Source organism: Dromaius novaehollandiae, chromosome Z (assembly GCF_036370855.1).
Source record: "Dromaius novaehollandiae isolate bDroNov1 chromosome Z, bDroNov1.hap1, whole genome shotgun sequence".
NCBI lineage: Eukaryota > Metazoa > Chordata > Aves > Casuariiformes > Dromaiidae > Dromaius > Dromaius novaehollandiae.
The window spans coordinates 48,339,161-48,355,179 of NC_088132.1; the positions used below are offsets into that span (position 1 = coordinate 48,339,161).

At 39.6% G+C, this 16,019-nt stretch overlaps 1 protein-coding gene and 1 long non-coding RNA gene across 5 annotated transcripts in view; one reads left to right on the plus strand and one right to left on the minus strand.

Moving 5' to 3' along the window:
• Positions 1–16,019, minus strand: part of LOC135325057 (uncharacterized) — a 32,302-nt gene that overhangs the window by 2,268 nt on the left and 14,015 nt on the right. For 2 of the 4 annotated variants that reach the window (XR_010386275.1, XR_010386278.1), the window contains exons 4-7: positions 13,878–14,002; positions 9,916–10,377; positions 5,254–5,456; positions 3,383–4,219 (exon numbers count right to left, since the gene is read on the minus strand). This is a non-coding gene — a long non-coding RNA (uncharacterized LOC135325057). Of the gene's footprint in view, positions 1–102; positions 2,460–3,382; positions 4,220–5,253; positions 5,457–9,915; positions 10,378–13,877; positions 14,003–16,019 lie in introns of those variants that run through there. The other 2 variants (XR_010386276.1, XR_010386277.1) reach the window with 2 other exon arrangements.
• The window catches only part of LOC135325056 (protein limb expression 1), a 38,426-nt gene continuing 25,712 nt past the window's right edge, over positions 3,306–16,019 (plus strand). Inside the window, exon 1 of the mRNA XM_064502495.1 lies at positions 3,306–3,388. Within this exon, the coding sequence (XP_064358565.1) occupies positions 3,307–3,388 (82 nt within the window). The 5' untranslated portion in view covers position 3,306. The remainder of the gene's footprint in view (positions 3,389–16,019) is intronic.

Below are 16,019 nucleotides of genomic sequence, written 5' to 3' on the forward strand. Positions count from 1 at the left end.
GTGTTTCTAGTTAAAACCATTGGCTGTGATTTAAACTGAATCAGTGGTATCAGGTAGGATAACTAAACTAGAGTAATTCCCAGTCTAGTTATAAATGGATTGTACTGTGTTAGTGTAGGTTAAGAATCTTTTACAGTGAAGAAGAGTCCTCTTAAAATTTTCCCTTTCACATTAAAACCAATTTTTGCAAGGACAGGAAATTGAAATCTAAAATGCTGCCATCTTACATTATAAAGAGATACTTCTTCAGTTTAATTAAAAATCAGAGATATATGAACCTGATAGCAGTTAGTACTGAAATAGTTAACGCTGTAAGATCTCTCTTGTACCTGTACGGACACCAGCAAACCATATGTTAATACCCATACTTTGAACCCAGCACTTCTCATTTATTTCCCCTTCACTCCAAGCTTTCACATATAAATCTTGCCCCAGAAAGACAGGTAATAAAAACAGTTTTGTGCAGACCTGGCAAGCACTCAGATTTTTGAATGCGCCTGTGCAGTTGCAAGTAAGTTTAGTTCCTTTGTATCTAATAACTTACATGCCAACAAGGATGATAAATCTGGAACTTCTGTTTTCAAAAATATTAATCTGACTTCCACCTTGTAATTTCCTTGTGCCCTTGGAAGACGTTAAAGTAGTACAAACATCTTTATCTTTAAGCAAGGTATTTCAAGTAATAAAATAAGATAGTGTCTGTATTTAAAAAAATACATCATTTATTTAAAGGAGAGAAGTAGTTGTGGGCACTGAAAAGGCTGAAACAAGTGACGACAGTTCAAACTTTTTTTTCAGTCTTGTTTAACCTTCCATCCAGTATATCTGTGCTCAGGCTGTGAAATGGAGCACTTAGGGAGACCAACTTGACAAGAGTTTAAATTCTCTTATTTTCTGAACTGCTTAAATCTATTTTAGTTGCCTGGGAAAATAAGGAACTTGGAATTTGATCTTTGGTTTTATGCTCATATGTCTGATAGTATCTGTTCTGCTCCACCCTGTGTTCCTGGTATGCCTGATACCTCATTTGGGTTGTAGCCTATTGAAGAATTATAGCCTCTATCCTGCCTTGCAGCATGCTCTTGCTTTTGAAGTTTTAAATTTTTGCTTCATTGCTGGAACAGTATAAAATGTAGTCTCAGCTAGCAGCTACATATGGTCTTAAATATAACCACAGTGGGTCACTGAAGTGATGCAACAGATGATAAGTGTGCTTCATTGTACCATCAGAGTTGCATGGAAGTATGTTGACAAAAGTAAGGAAGTTCAATTAAACCTTACCTGTAGGTGATTGAAATCAAGGTATGTAGGCTTGTTTCCTGATACAGTTAGAGTCAATGATTTTAGCAGGGGTAGAAAACCAACCTAAGTGAATTTAACTATGTTTCCATTTTAAACATGAAGGGAAAAAATTATCTTTTACATGTCTAGGTTCTTATTTGCTAAGAAGCTTTTGCAGTCACACTTTAGCAAGATTTCAAAAACAACATTCTTTGCCCAAGATGTGTATGCACTGGGTTTTTTGGTGTGCAATCTGAAGTCTGTCTTGGTAATTGGTTCCAAAAATAAACAAAGGTTGTTCAGATTGATTCAGCTCCATCACAAAAGACGGGATGGTAGAAATCTATGCTGTTTATTTTCAAAATGTTCCTTTAAAGCACCCATTAACTCTTTTAAAGGTAGTCTAATGGATGGCTGTAAGTTATCATTTTCACTTACCCTGCCAGGCTAGACTCTTCTGAGATTGGAGTTAGCGAGGGAGGAACTAAACCTCAAAGTTATAGCTTAATATATCTTTATTAAGCTTTTTTTTTTTTCCAAGCAGCAGAATTCCTGAACTATCTAAAGTCATCAAAGGTCACAATGAAGTTTACACATAGAATGAACTTCATAGTACTCACTCTGTTTGAATGTCCACATATGAAACAAAGTTTACTTTATTTAGAGTGAACTTAGGGAAACGTAGAGGTTAAGACAATAGTGTTCTTGACAAGTCCTAACAAATTCACATATTTAGCAGCAAGGAATGTGTGGCTTATAACAAAATTGGTTTAAAATGTGTCATTTTAATAGTCATACAAGGTAATAGTTGGAGTGAATGGGTTTGTAGCCGAACAAGATTTGAAAGTGAATACGCAGCAGATAAACATTGTTTGTACCACATACACTCAACATATGTAACAGCTCATGTTAAGTGATTTAGGTACAGGGTTGTTTAACATCTTCCAACTGCTGCATCCTGAGGTACACATTTGTGTTTGTGTGGGAATGTGGAAAAAAAGATAGTACAGTCATTACGAAACACATCCTTACTTTGGATTTTTTTTCCAAATCAGGAAGACTTTAGTGGGACTGAAATAAAGGTATTCTGTACCAGCAAAGTGACTCTGATTTATATAGCTTATGGCTGTTACAAACACCCCCTCACTCAGCCTGAAGGACACAAGCAGATGTTGCACCTGTAAAACAGACATATATTTGCATTTCCACTTCAAGCTTTTGCCAGCACATCTATGTATCTGTTGACTGCAGTACCTTTTCAGACCCTTGCACAACCCACAGGTCCTAATCTCTTATATATAAATAGCTTAATTTACTGACATTTTAATACGCTTAAATTTAGTAGATGGAACTGGAAACTAGATTTCAGCAAAACAGATTCAAGCTGAGTTAATACATCACAAGTAGTTTAATTTTGCTTTCTAATTCAGTTTACTTGCCATTAATATCAAAGTTCTGTCCTTGATATGTACTTAATAGAGGAAGAAAAGCACATGCTTTATTTAAATTGCTGTTTTCATTTTTTAAGGAGTGTCTACAGGCTAGCGAGGAGTTTGGAACAACCTCACATCTTAATGAAGTATTTCTTTAAATGTTCAGTCTTTTTCCAGAATTTCAGAGCACTGGGGAGCAAGGGGGGGGGGGGGGGGGTCGTTATCAATCTGGCAGAAACCAGAACTGTCTTTGCTTCAGCACATTGTCAATTCGTGGAGGAAACGAAATGTCTTTCACATGATTAGCTTCTCTGCCTAGCCTGTAGGTGGGTGTGTTTAACAGGAGGAAGCGGTAGGAATGAGCCTGTCAGGCTGCCTTTACAGCTAATTAGCTCCGCGTACAACAAAGATAAGCGACCGGGGAGGTGGACCCCCTCAAGGGCCTTCGGGTCTGGGCAATGCCTGATTGGCAGATGTGGGGAGATGCTTTAGGAATCCAGTGCATCAATGAACTGCAAAAATTCAGTACAGGACTGGACTACTTCAGGCATGAGGACAGTTGGTGAATGCTGTCTGGAAACGCAGACCTGAGATGGACAGAACCTTGGAGTCTCTGCAACATATAGTCGCCCAAGTTCTTCCTCACAGAGACCCTGCCCTGGTATTTAAAGATTGTAAGTACCAAAGACAAATATCTGACTTCTCTAACAATTCAATTACTGTGTTTAATTCAAATTTCTGTTACAGTCCAGGCATGATAAAATAAAAGTAATTAATCTGCTTGTATTTGCATGTGTATGACAAACTATAATACTATTTTAATTCGATGTATCTAAGATGCTGTCGTTGGTTAGCTTTTAACTGTGTTTCAGAAGATCGATTCAGAACTTTTTCACAGCATACTTAATTGAATTTAGTAACATACTGATCTTGTGGTAAGATCTTTACTGTCTAACATTCACGGAAAATTTTATGTATGTCACTTCCTTTCTCTGGTAATTAGTTTGTCCTATTAAATTGCACATTTTAACTAACATTTCTGTAAAACTCTACGTGTAAAATATTAAAATCTTTATGCTTCTGTGTAGACAGATGCAGTGCAATATGCTACCTAAGCACAAAAGGTTTTCCTGCAAGTACTTGGAATATGATTCTTTTCTCCTATCAGACTTGTGGATAAAATGCACTTTTTTTTTTTTTAATACAGTTTTGGTAAACTGTTCATATAGGTGTTCTGTACATTTTCCCTCATTTTACAAGCCGCATGTAACTATCGCTTGTGAAACATCATTAGTTCTGAAATGCTTTTGAGCAAGTAAGTGCTGCATAATAAACTGGTCTGATGCATCCTATGAAACAAATGGCCTCAAACCAGATCATGGAAACAAGGGTATTTGAATATGGCTTTATGATTTCAGCAGAACTATGCATGAAATGAAGTGCTAATTAATTAGTTAAGTTTTACAAGACTCACCCACAGTCCCATAGATTTCACATGCCAGTGGCTGGAAGAGAAATTAAAAGCATACAATCAATAAAGTCAACAAAACAATATTTTACTTCCATTTACTTATTTTTACAGTTTCCTCCAATAGTGAATGGGATCACTTAATTTTGTGTCCCCAAATCCAGTTCTACCTCAGCTTTTTGACTGTTAAATTTGGGAGTTTGCTAGGTGTCATTTCAGTCGAAACTGATCAGTTGTGTGGTGTGCAGACAAAGCTGGGATAACATTTGATTTTTAGGACCTTTATTCTTCACATTCAAATCTAATTGTAATCTATTGTGGCCCAAAGGCAAAATGCAGAGGCATTTATTTAATCTCTACTTCATTCATTTGTCAACAGCTACATTAGAGTTAATAAAATCAGTCTCGTGCAATCAACTGTTTCCTTCTAAATTGCTATGAGAGAAATGACTTTAAGCACCTGGCTACTAAAGGACCTGGGGGAAATGCCTGCATAGTTCTGTATTAAACTTCTCTATTCACCAAATTCCCACACTCTTATTCACACTGAAAACTGGGAGACTGCACAAGCAGTTCCTTGGAAATGAGTAGGAATATTCATGTGGGAAGATGCTACTGTCACATGACTATGGTATTAGGATCCTTCATGAAACTAAGCTGGACATCTGTTTCTCAGCCCACCCAGCAGGAGATTTTTATGCTGCTGGATAGAGCTGCGTTAGCATCGCAGTCTTGGGACCTTGCAGGGAAGCCTGCAAATGTACACACATCACAGGAGCGCAGAATTTGAGCCGGGGGGGGGGGGGGGGGAGGGAAGAGGGAGGAAGAAGGGCATTCCCTTTTATAAGTTACCCTTGGTAACCAGTTCCTGCAGATCTACTGACAAGGTTTTTATTGGAAGTGTATGCACAAGCTGCTTGGACAACACGTTTGTGACCACCCACAGATCTCAGGGTGGGAGAGACGATTAAAATGAAAGAAAAGTGTAAATGGGTTGGAGTAACATTTTTCTTTAGGTTTTCAAAGGCAAAAAAAGAACTTCAAATGCATTCTAATATAGAAGTAACCTACGTGAGCTTATTACCGCTGCGAGTGTATGCCACCAATCCGAACTGGTGGCAGAAGTTCACAGTGCCTTGGTCTATAAAGTCAGATGAAAGTTTATATCCATTCTCTTTATCTTCAACACAAAGTTAAGTCCAAAAGATTTAGGTAGTGTTGTCCCATGTCATCTGATTCTTAATAGAGTTTAAACAATGTGAGCAGGGATTAAACTGTGGAAAGAAGATAATGTCATATGTTTCTCTGTAAGAGCATGTCCACAGCTTTTACAAACACATTAGTTTCAGCCTTTATAAGAAACAGCCAGATAAGAACAAAAACACATCCAGTGACCACACCGCTGCCCCGATAGCTACCTCTTCTCACACTCTGACGCAACTCAGTGCATAGGCAGAACTGAATTTTGCCAGGAGGAGAAAAGACAACCACCTCTGGGCAAACGTTTGCCACGCTTGACACTGCACACAGTCCTCGTTCCTGCTGCGACCAGGCGAGCGCTCTCCGGGAAGGGCCGCAGCAGGCAGGGCCAGCCGTTCCAAAGGTCCCTGCCTCCCCAGGCGCAGGCTGCGGGAGCAAACGCAGCGGGTGCTGAACGCTGCCGCGCTGCTCCTCCTGGGGCAACATCGCCTCGCCAGAAGGAAGGAGAGACGACAGGATTGTGGATAGATGCAGGGCTGGGCGCACGGGCGACAGGACCACAGGGCTCTTTCATTTCTCCCAGCCCCTCCCCATCATACAAAACTTTGCCTCTATCTGTAGTTAGTCCTTGCAAAAGCACATGGAGTGGGAAAGATGGTTTTCCTTTACCAGGTCATCCTGTTAGTAGATCAAATAGATAGCAGAGGCAGTAGCCCTGCCTATCAGGAGTTCCTCCTTAGTCTCTGTGCTGAGCCTGCATATTTGAACTGGTTACGTTCCACGCTGGAACTTTTGGCCAACACTAGGTAGAAAACAGTTTTTGCCTGAATTAACAAAATGTCTCTCTTTTCCTCTGAAAAGCTGTAACTTTACCAGCAGAAGTGCCCTTCTGAGTAAAAGATGTGATTTTTTTTTGAAGCTACCAGAAATCCCTACCCGCATTTCCGATTTGAAAAAAATCCCAGTTTGCGCACGCTCTGTGGAGGCGATCCCTAGACGTGAAAGTCCTTTGCCTAATTATCACGCACATGCGCCGAGGAGCTGGGCCTTCAGCAGCATCTCGGGGCTGCAGCGAGGCCCGCTGGCAACTGCACTGGCCCTCGCATCCGGGCATGGCCAGACCTGCGTGCGGGGCCCAGGGACGCGGAGGGGCAGAAGCGCGCGATTTATTGCAGAGGATATAGGAGCCCGCCCGGCAGCCTCAGGCAGGAGGCACGGCAGCCCGGGTGCAAACTAGTGGGACGGAAAACAGCAGATTGGGATGGCCAAGTTGCAAAAAGGCCACAGCTGGCAACCCGGGGAGAGAAGGATGGGCAAAAAGACCAGCTCTAGGATTGCACTAAGGAGCCGAGGCTGGGTGGAGAGTTTAGATGAGAAGGACTGGGTATGGGAGCTAGAATGAGGATACAAGGCTCTAATAATGAACCAATAAAACAAAGGAGACATGGCAGTGAAGTGACAGGACAAGGAGCTGGCATGGAGGAAGATACTAAGGCCAAAACAAGGAGCCCAGCGTTCAACTCTCTTAACTGCAAGAGTTACGTTTACTTCTTTGCATTTCCCTGCTGTGTTCATTATGTAGCTTCCCTCTCAGATAATGCAGGGGTCATATCGATAACATCCTCTGCCACGCAACCCGGATTCAGCCCAGAGCAGGTCTGACCTGTGCCCTGGCAGGAGGAAACAAGGGCCCTGACAGCAGGGGAGGAATGAGAGAGTAAATTACTATGTAATTAAATTCTTTCTCCTGTGAAAATTGAATTCATTCCCCTTCTCCATATGTACTATGATAAACTGGTGTATTCTGACTACTGCCTTTTTTTTTTTTTTTTAATGTTCTTTCTTTGAGGAAAATGTGGATACTCAAGCAAGGATGGAAACTGAGCTTATGAATTTCATAAGCAGTCCAAGTAAAGACTGAAGTGGAAAAGGGTAGTTTTTATAGTTCTGACAGCTGTCAGGGAATGTAATGCATCACTTGACATGATACCTTGTTTTTATATCTCATAATATTGTCCTCCTTTAGCTAAAATGTAGATTGGGGTTGCATTTCCTGCATGTGAATTATTTTTGTAAACTGAAGAAATGGAAAAAGCCCTTTATCTAATGTAGAATTGCCTGAGCAGAGCCACTCTAAGATGTAGTACAGAAGAGGTTTCCAGTATTAGGACTGATTTTGTATTGAAGTAACTCTGTAGGAGACCCAAATATAAGTAAGTCAGAACACAATTCCATTAAATACTGTACAATCACAGAGTAGACTCTCTGCCTGAAAATGCTTACAGTATAAGTAATGTACTAATATCAGATGATGTTCTGTACAGAAAGATTTTTTCAAATATATGTTAATTTTACTAGTTAATTTTTTTCTCAGATATTTCTGGTTCTTAGGCCAAATACTAGGTAGTAATATAAAATCTAAGAGAATTAAATAGCACACAATATTGTAAGTTAGAGCTGCAGGAAAAGTAACTAGCTACAGTCCTAATCCAACATCAAAGAAGTCAAAGACTGTTAACCCAAAGACTTTGAATCAGGCACTGTATGATTCTAGGAAATATAATAAAACTGCCAAAGAAATGTGGTTTCTTTGAGGGGTTTATTGTTCATGCATGAGGGGGGGGTTGTTTTTGTTTTTGGTTTTTTTTTTAAGAAATTGCCTATTTCAAGATGCTAGATGTGAAAGTCTTAGCAAAAGTATATTCATAATGAGAATGGAGAGTACTTAGAGTAAAATATTTTGGTCCTCAGCCACGTCACATGCAGAAGGCAGAAGAGAGAAAGACCCAGGCAAGTAGGCAGGATAGAGCATTATGTGGGAAGTGTCTAGAGCCAAGAGTCTTGGATCTAACAAGGCAAATATGCTGCAGCATCCCTCAGCACCCCTGCTGGCTGCAGGGCATGGGGGAGGCAGGAGGATTTCCCTTCTGACTCTGAGCTGAAGTGACTCTGAGCAGGCTACATCCATATCAACCCAGTACTACAACTGACTACCGATCCAGCACATCTCCCGTCCTGTTTTCTGCTACAGCTAGTCTCCACTTCAGATGCAAGAGACGATAAACAATCGAAAGCATTAAGTAATCACTTATATTGCTGGAGAAAAGTTCTTTCTGAGTCTTCTAGGAAAACAGCTGAAGCTAAAAAGCTTGTTATTTGGCTGTGATTATCACCTCTGTACAATCTCAAAAGCATAGCAAGGCTCCTGGGATTGATGGAGTCTATGACAAGTAGGTGAAAAACAAAAGTAGAAGAAGAATCAAAGGGGGGACTCCTTTTCCTTCTCCATACACAGCCTGAAGATTTTACCACAAATCTAAATTTAAAATGCAAGGTAATGTCAATGTAAAGACTCCAGGCAACCATGAATCGATTCCTATGTCTGGTAAACTGTTCCCAAGTTTAATATCTCAGTTGGAGTACACCACCTTTTTTTCAAGACTGAATTTGTTGAATTTTAGTTTTTAACCACTGTATATTATTATACCTTTGCTTCAAGGCTAGAACATGCCCTAGGATCTCATATATATTATCATATATCTCAAAGAAACCTAAGTACTTCCACATAGGTTTTTTTATCCCCTGACTTGAATTCATGGTTCCTAGCTGAATTGCTTTATAGTTAGTTGATTTGTGAACATTTAGCCTAGTGATTTCAGATCAGTATAACTGCAATGCATCTTCGTTTATTACTGGCACTGACAAACTATGTTTCATCTGCACATGTTACCAGCAAAAATTTTATGTCAGCAATAGGCTGCTACTTGTTTTTTATTTAAAAAAAGAGATAGACTATGAGCACATCCCTATGGTTTTGCAGTAGAATCAGCCCAGCTCATTTATATCTCTGCATTAACCATTGAATGAGATTTGTCAGTGAGCCAATCTTTATTTATTGTGTACCCTGCTAGTTCTGTGTAATGCAAGCTTTTAAATTCAATGCAGTGTAGCAATAGGAAGTCAGATGTCTTGGAGAAATATTACAAGATTAAGTTTTAACAAACAAACCACTCTCTTTTCCTTACTAGATTACTGTATTCTGTGGAAAACATATTGCCTGATTTCAGTAATACTTCTGATTTTTTATTACATAACTAACGATTCTACAATTCTGTATAGCTCTTTTTAGATACTGAAACTGTATTAGAGTTCTCCTAATTTTTCCCAAATATTGTTAAATAGGAATGTAAACCTTACACTAAGCTGCTTGGCTGGTTAACAGTTGTTTTGACAGCAGTATCTTGAAAATGCCTAATTCTAGCAGACAGTACTCTTCCTTATTTTGTTACAGGTGATATAAACTTCTTATTCAACTCAAAACATTGTAGGGGAGGGCTTCTTGCCTCATTCCAAGCTCGAGAGATTAAGGTGCTAGTAAACCATATTTGGTTATTACCCTTCCTTCCCTTTTGTTGCACCTGAGCCCCCTGACTCTTCTAGCTAACCTCCTTGCCTATTAAGCAGCTAGCTTACAAAAGTACACCAATGCTTCAGAAAACTTTCCAAACCTACATCATTTTCTCATCTGCTTACCTCCAACGTCTTCTGTCTTCCTTCTTCCTTTATTTCATGACATACTCGAGACAAATGACTCTTGAGGAGGCTGTCCAGCTGATTTCTTTCCTTTTTGTTGTTGCTGTATTCCAAAATCTTTGAAGCCTTTTAGGAACTGCCAATCAGTGTTGGGTGTAATGTATTCAGTGTCAAATTGATGATGTTGCTTTTCACCAGCAGAGTCTCACCTGTCAATCAGATGATCTTTTCTTCCTGAAGTGATGTCTTGGTCTGCCCCTTTTAAGAGTTTTAGACAAGATCATCTAGCATGGGATTTCTGATCAATAGTTTGCCTTGGCCTACTTGGGCTTACTGAGAGGTTTATTCAGAGATCTGTTTGGTCTACGTTGAGTTACCTTTGCTTGGCTTTTACAAATCGTTCCTTTCACATGTCTTACTGAGTACTGGACCATGCCTATGATGATATTCTTTTGTCTGATACTGCAAGTGAAAAGGAGAAACAAGTAAGAACTCCAGAACTGTATCAGAAATTTCACCATTTATCAATAAATTCTCTATACTGCACACAGTTATTTAAGCCTTGGATGCTTGTACCTTTTTGTGCAGATGCACTGGGTGCATTCCAAATATTCACCGTCTACCAAGTAGTTCACTGAGAAGAGTTTTATAGTTACTTGGTGCAGACCCATGGCTCTGATTGACAAGTGCTCAATGAGAAAAGGACACATGGTACCTTCATTCCTACACACTCCCCATAGACATTTCTGTACCAGAGGATACATTAGCCTATGTATTTCCACAGAAATTCCAAGCGTAAAGAAATCCGGATCAGTCCAAGCAGGCAACTAGCTATTGTGGAGAAGGGAAAAGCCCCCTGAAATCCTCAGCATACTGTTGGTGCCCCAGTACCTGCTACATGATAATATTGTGTTTACTGTATGCTTGGTTTTGTTCTGCCTTAGTGGAGATTTTGGGCTTGTTCTTATTTGTACTACACTACATAGCTTAAATTACACATGGAGAATAGAAACTATAGCATGGGGACTGGTATATCCTAATGAAATCACTACTAATGTGCTAATATATAACAGCTTATGAACACATGATAAGGTCATGGAAAAATTAATTAGTATTACCTACTCACATTTGCAATAAAGTTCTTTTTCTGCATGCGTATTTGCATTTACTTATTCATTTTAAAATATGCAAAACTAATCCAAAGAGAAGATATGAACCTTCCATTAAAAACCTGCTGGTTTCCACCTAAATTGCTGACCTTTTTTGTACAGGTTTAAACAACATCTGTTTGTTAGCCTGAACCCAATTTTAACAGCTTCCCTAAGATAAGTGTGTTAAGTTACAAGCCATAATAGGATACAGCTGCAGGAGAGTGCACTTGTAACTTATGAACTTTGTTTAAATGATATGGTTTTACTGATTACGTGCCACAGCTTGATTTAAGAGATATAAGACAACTTTACTAGCCTTTCACTAAAGAATCTTCTTTAATATATTTCATATTAGATATTTCTTTAACTCAGAAAGCTTGTATTTTTCTTTGCATTCAGGTATTAAATTAACTCTATCAAGGCAATTAAAAGGATTCTTAGAAAAGGTTGTTTTAAGTTTAAAAATGACAAAGTAGGTGGTTATCTTGTGTGTGCTCTTTATATTCTACTCTCTTGACAGCAAAATGTTGTCAGGGATACGACTCCATTCCGCTTCCCTGAGAGACTCACTTGGCTCCCGCTCCCATTAGCCTTGCCAGTCTCAGCCTCACCGCCCCGCTGTGCTTGGGCATCCTCCTGGTTTTGGTCTTGTTTGTTTGCCTTGCTTGGGGTAAAGGCCGAGACAGTATTTTTAACAGTAACTCCGTAAGTTTGGAACCTTCTTCTTTTCTGACATCAGTGGAACACAAACCTATGGACATAATTGATTTCTGGGAGTTTTGTTTCCCACTTGCAATGACAAGTAATTTGACCCACTTCCATGAGCAGAGGGAAGGCACTTCCTATCAAAGGTGAGAAATCTACTTCCAAATCCAGTTGACATAAAATAATGTTTTTGAACACTGAAAAGAGCTCAAGGTTCGTTCAGGGTAAGCGTAGCAGAACTACCTGTGCGTTTCTGCTCTGCAGAGCTCAAAGTTTCCAAGCAGCCTGCTCCAGATATACGACCCTCGCAGACGAGGGGCGCTTCAAAGAGGCTACCAGGATTTGCAGCATACGACAGCTTCACCAGGTACGGTGCTCAACTCCTGGCCATCTGGGATGCTTTTCCAGTTGATTAAAAAACAAAGCAGAGAAATCTACACTAAAAGATAATCTTCCCACCTCATAGCTAGACATTACAACCAACATCAAACAGACTATGGTGAAACCCTTAACACTCACAGATGGAAAAAAATTTAAAGAAAAAGCATATATGAAATTCTTGCCCTTGAACCTGATCATACTTGCACTACTATAAACCTCTAACTTAAAAAGTCTGGTTAGGTAGGGAGGGAGCACATATGCAGTATTTGGATGAAGTATTGTCTAGTTGAAGTTCAAGGGGACTTCAATAAAACCGATATAGTTAACTGATTCTGCAATTCACCATATATAGAACAAGAATTCTTAAAGTGCAGATAATTAAATTCTCAAGAAAAGTAGTTATCAATACATATAAATACTACAGTCATTATTTTAAAAGCTTTGACAGTTTTATAGGCATCTTCCAAAACACAAAAAGCAATTAGAAGAGAGTGGCCTTTCAAAATGAGATGTAAATTGTAACGCTCTATTTACTCAGTTAAACCTCTCAAGTAAAAGCAAATCTTGCTGTTTCATTTACATATAACTACTGACTTCTCAAAATCCTCATGACTAGTGCAGTGCATTATTATACTCCAAACCAGTTGGATGCAAAATACTAATACATAGCATCTGACCAAACAACATTCCACCTGGAGTGCTTAAAAATGAAGCTAAAGAATGAAATTCTTATAGGATAAATGAATATTGAGAGATCTTAATAAAACATAAGTAATCACAGTAGTGTCTCAGGATAAGTAATTAACTAGTTGCACACCTGACTACATCTTTCATGTCTTCTTAAGTTACTACAAATATACATAATATATAACAAAAATATTTAAATTAATGGTTGTCAGGCATACATTTTTATAAAATTAAGCTGATTTTTTAGTAGACAATACTTAGGACTCATAGCATGTTTAACATATGAATACTTGAGGATGAAGCATTTAAGGCATGTTTATATACAGAGCTCCTACTAGTTTAGTTTAGTTTAATTTAGTTAGTTAATCTTTTTAAAATTGCTACGCTATTTTAACCTCATGACAGCAAGCGTACGGATACAAGTTAAACTGCTGTAAGTGAAATTAAAATCAACATAAAAGCATTCTCACATACCATTGTTTGGCTTAACTAAAAGCTAACACTATGGCCACAGTTTCAGTCCTACCATTAGTTAACCCCACACAATTTTGCGTACATCAGCCTTTTGAGGTTCCAACTTTGGCTGGGGTTGAAAAATCACAGCAAAAACTGCTGCAGTGTCTTAAGACATTACCACCATACCCACCACCAAATACTTCCCAGATGGATGTTACCATCCCCACAGTTGAGCCAGGTTTTATGGATGTTCCCCATCCACTTCTGTGCAAAATCAGGCTCCTGTAAATAAGGTGGATTTCCACAGCTTTTACAGAGATCGCCAGCTGGAGCATCGGGCTTCCTATGCATATGAACCCCACTTCACAGCCAACAATTCTAATCCAAACACAAGTCTCAGGCTCAGCTACTTTTTAACTGTGTGTCATATTAGTTTAACTTGTAATGGCCACTCATTGCTTAGTTGTTCCTTGGTAAAATATTTCTTTGGCTGTATAGGTTGTGACAGCCAAAAGCACATTTCTGGATTTCACCAAAAGGAGAGGTGTTATCCTTTTTTTAGTGCATTGCCAAAAAAGGTACCTCTTTGGAGCAGTTAAAAATTCTTGCAGATATTAGTTTGTAGAGCAAGAGGAGCTCCAGCGGAAATTCTCAGACAAGCAGAGAAAGGCAGGCTGTCCAAATGCTGAATTACCTTCAAGAGTACTCTGGAATGAGAATGGAAATAAAAACCGACATTTAACATTCTGAACTCTTTCAACTGCTATACAACTAAAGAAAAATAAGAAACAAGGATCTCACACACGTGAACTATTTTAGAAGGCTAGCTGTTACTATTGTGGCAATTAAACAGTTTTAATACCAGGTGTTTGTTGTATGGACCACTATCATTTCCTCTTAATAAGCAAAATCACTGCGTTTGTGGGTAGTTCTACTTCTCCCTTGCCCCCACAAAATCCAAGTCCTGGGATTTCTTTCTGCTGCTTTGCAAATTGCAGCCTGGATGTTGCTAAAACACTCAGCTCTTTCAATAGAGCAGGCAACTGTGGCACCGATCCATCAGCTGCGGAATATTCAACCTGATGATGCGGCTCAGATCAATTCATGTGTTTTTTAAACATTTATTCTGGTAGACACTGGATTGTTGTTTCTAATGACTGAACTCTTTGACAGTTCTTTAAAAGGCCAAATTACTTTACGGCACCATCTTAAACCCGTGGTGTTCTTGATGTTGCTCATTTTTATTTTGATCTATTTCAAGCCAACTTCTTTTTGCCCTAGCTCTGACCTTTTCAATACAGGACTGAATTTCATCAATGCCATTTCTTTATTGAAGTGGCAGCTTCTACTGAATTGTCAAGTTTAAAGCTTGAATATTTGACATTCATAAAATTTATGCCTAATTTCAGCTTTCACTTAATGGGTTTTAGACTAGATTGTTATCCAATACATATGTGCATGCTCTGTGGAGCAGAGGTCTAATAAAAGACACCCAGGCATTTACATCAGAGAGAAACTCTCAGACAGAGAGAACTGGTTTCTGAAATACTTTTTCATCAGGGTGAATTATCTTATGGGGTCTGTTTTGTTAGGAGTTACCCTGGCTAAAAGTCCAATTTTTCTCCGACGTTCATTATTACTCATAGTTCATAATAAGAGACTAACTGTGCTTCCTGAGTGTAAAAACTGGGTCACCAATTCCAGATAATTGCTTAATTTTTCTGGATTGCCAAGCACTGAATTTCAGAAATAAGTAGCAGACAGAACAGCTCCTTCAGCTAACAAGCTCTGACAGTCTCAAGAGGGGAATAAACTGTAACTCAGAAAAGCAGCGGTCAATCTCTGTGGTAAGACTTTTACTGTATTTCAGTTTTTTTCAAAGCTCAGCTGCACCCTGACAGATATTTATGCCAGTATTTCCTGTTAGAAATACTTTTATTCAGGTAGCTCTCTTCTTTAGGTCAGCACAATATTTGAATGCCATGACAGCTGTGCAGCTTCAAACACCCAAATGCCGGGACTGGTAGGTGCCAGCACCAGCACAGCACCCGCACAGCAGAGAGCAGCGCACTGCAAACGCTGCCGCTCTTCTCCCTCGCTTCCCCAGAGCTCGGCCATGCTGCTTGCTCGTCCTCACGGTTTGAGCGCGCGCGGGAGGCGGTGGCTAGTGCCGGCCATGCTCCTTGTCCCTACCCTTTCCCTGGCTGAATGCCCAAGAAAAGCTGCATCACATGCAAGACTAGTGGAGCTGGATTAAGTAAAGATTGAGGAGAAGGCAATATCTGGAGACCATGTGGCCCATGCTGCAGGGAACGGGGCGATGCCCCATGCACATGCTGCACATGAGCTATCACCAGGGTGAAGCTGTGAGGAGATGGATCCCTTTTCCCATTTCTCCCCATTAACAAGCTCAGCCTGACTGCGGAAAGGGAATGATCTCTACTCTCACGTATCCTCTGAATCCCACTGATGCCTGCCCAAGTAGTTAATACCTGGTATCATTAGGATACTATACTGGTATCAATACCCTGAAAGATCCATGCTGTTGTCTAGGACTAATCCATACCACACTGCAAGGTCCAGAGTAAAGTCTTTATTTCCCATCTTCTAAATTTTAATTTTAAGTGAGAGAGTAATACTGACAACAGCATGTATTTTTATGGCAAATGTCCAACACAGTTATTCTTTGGGGTAGACTGGTGTTTCTGGCAAGGTCCAAAGCAA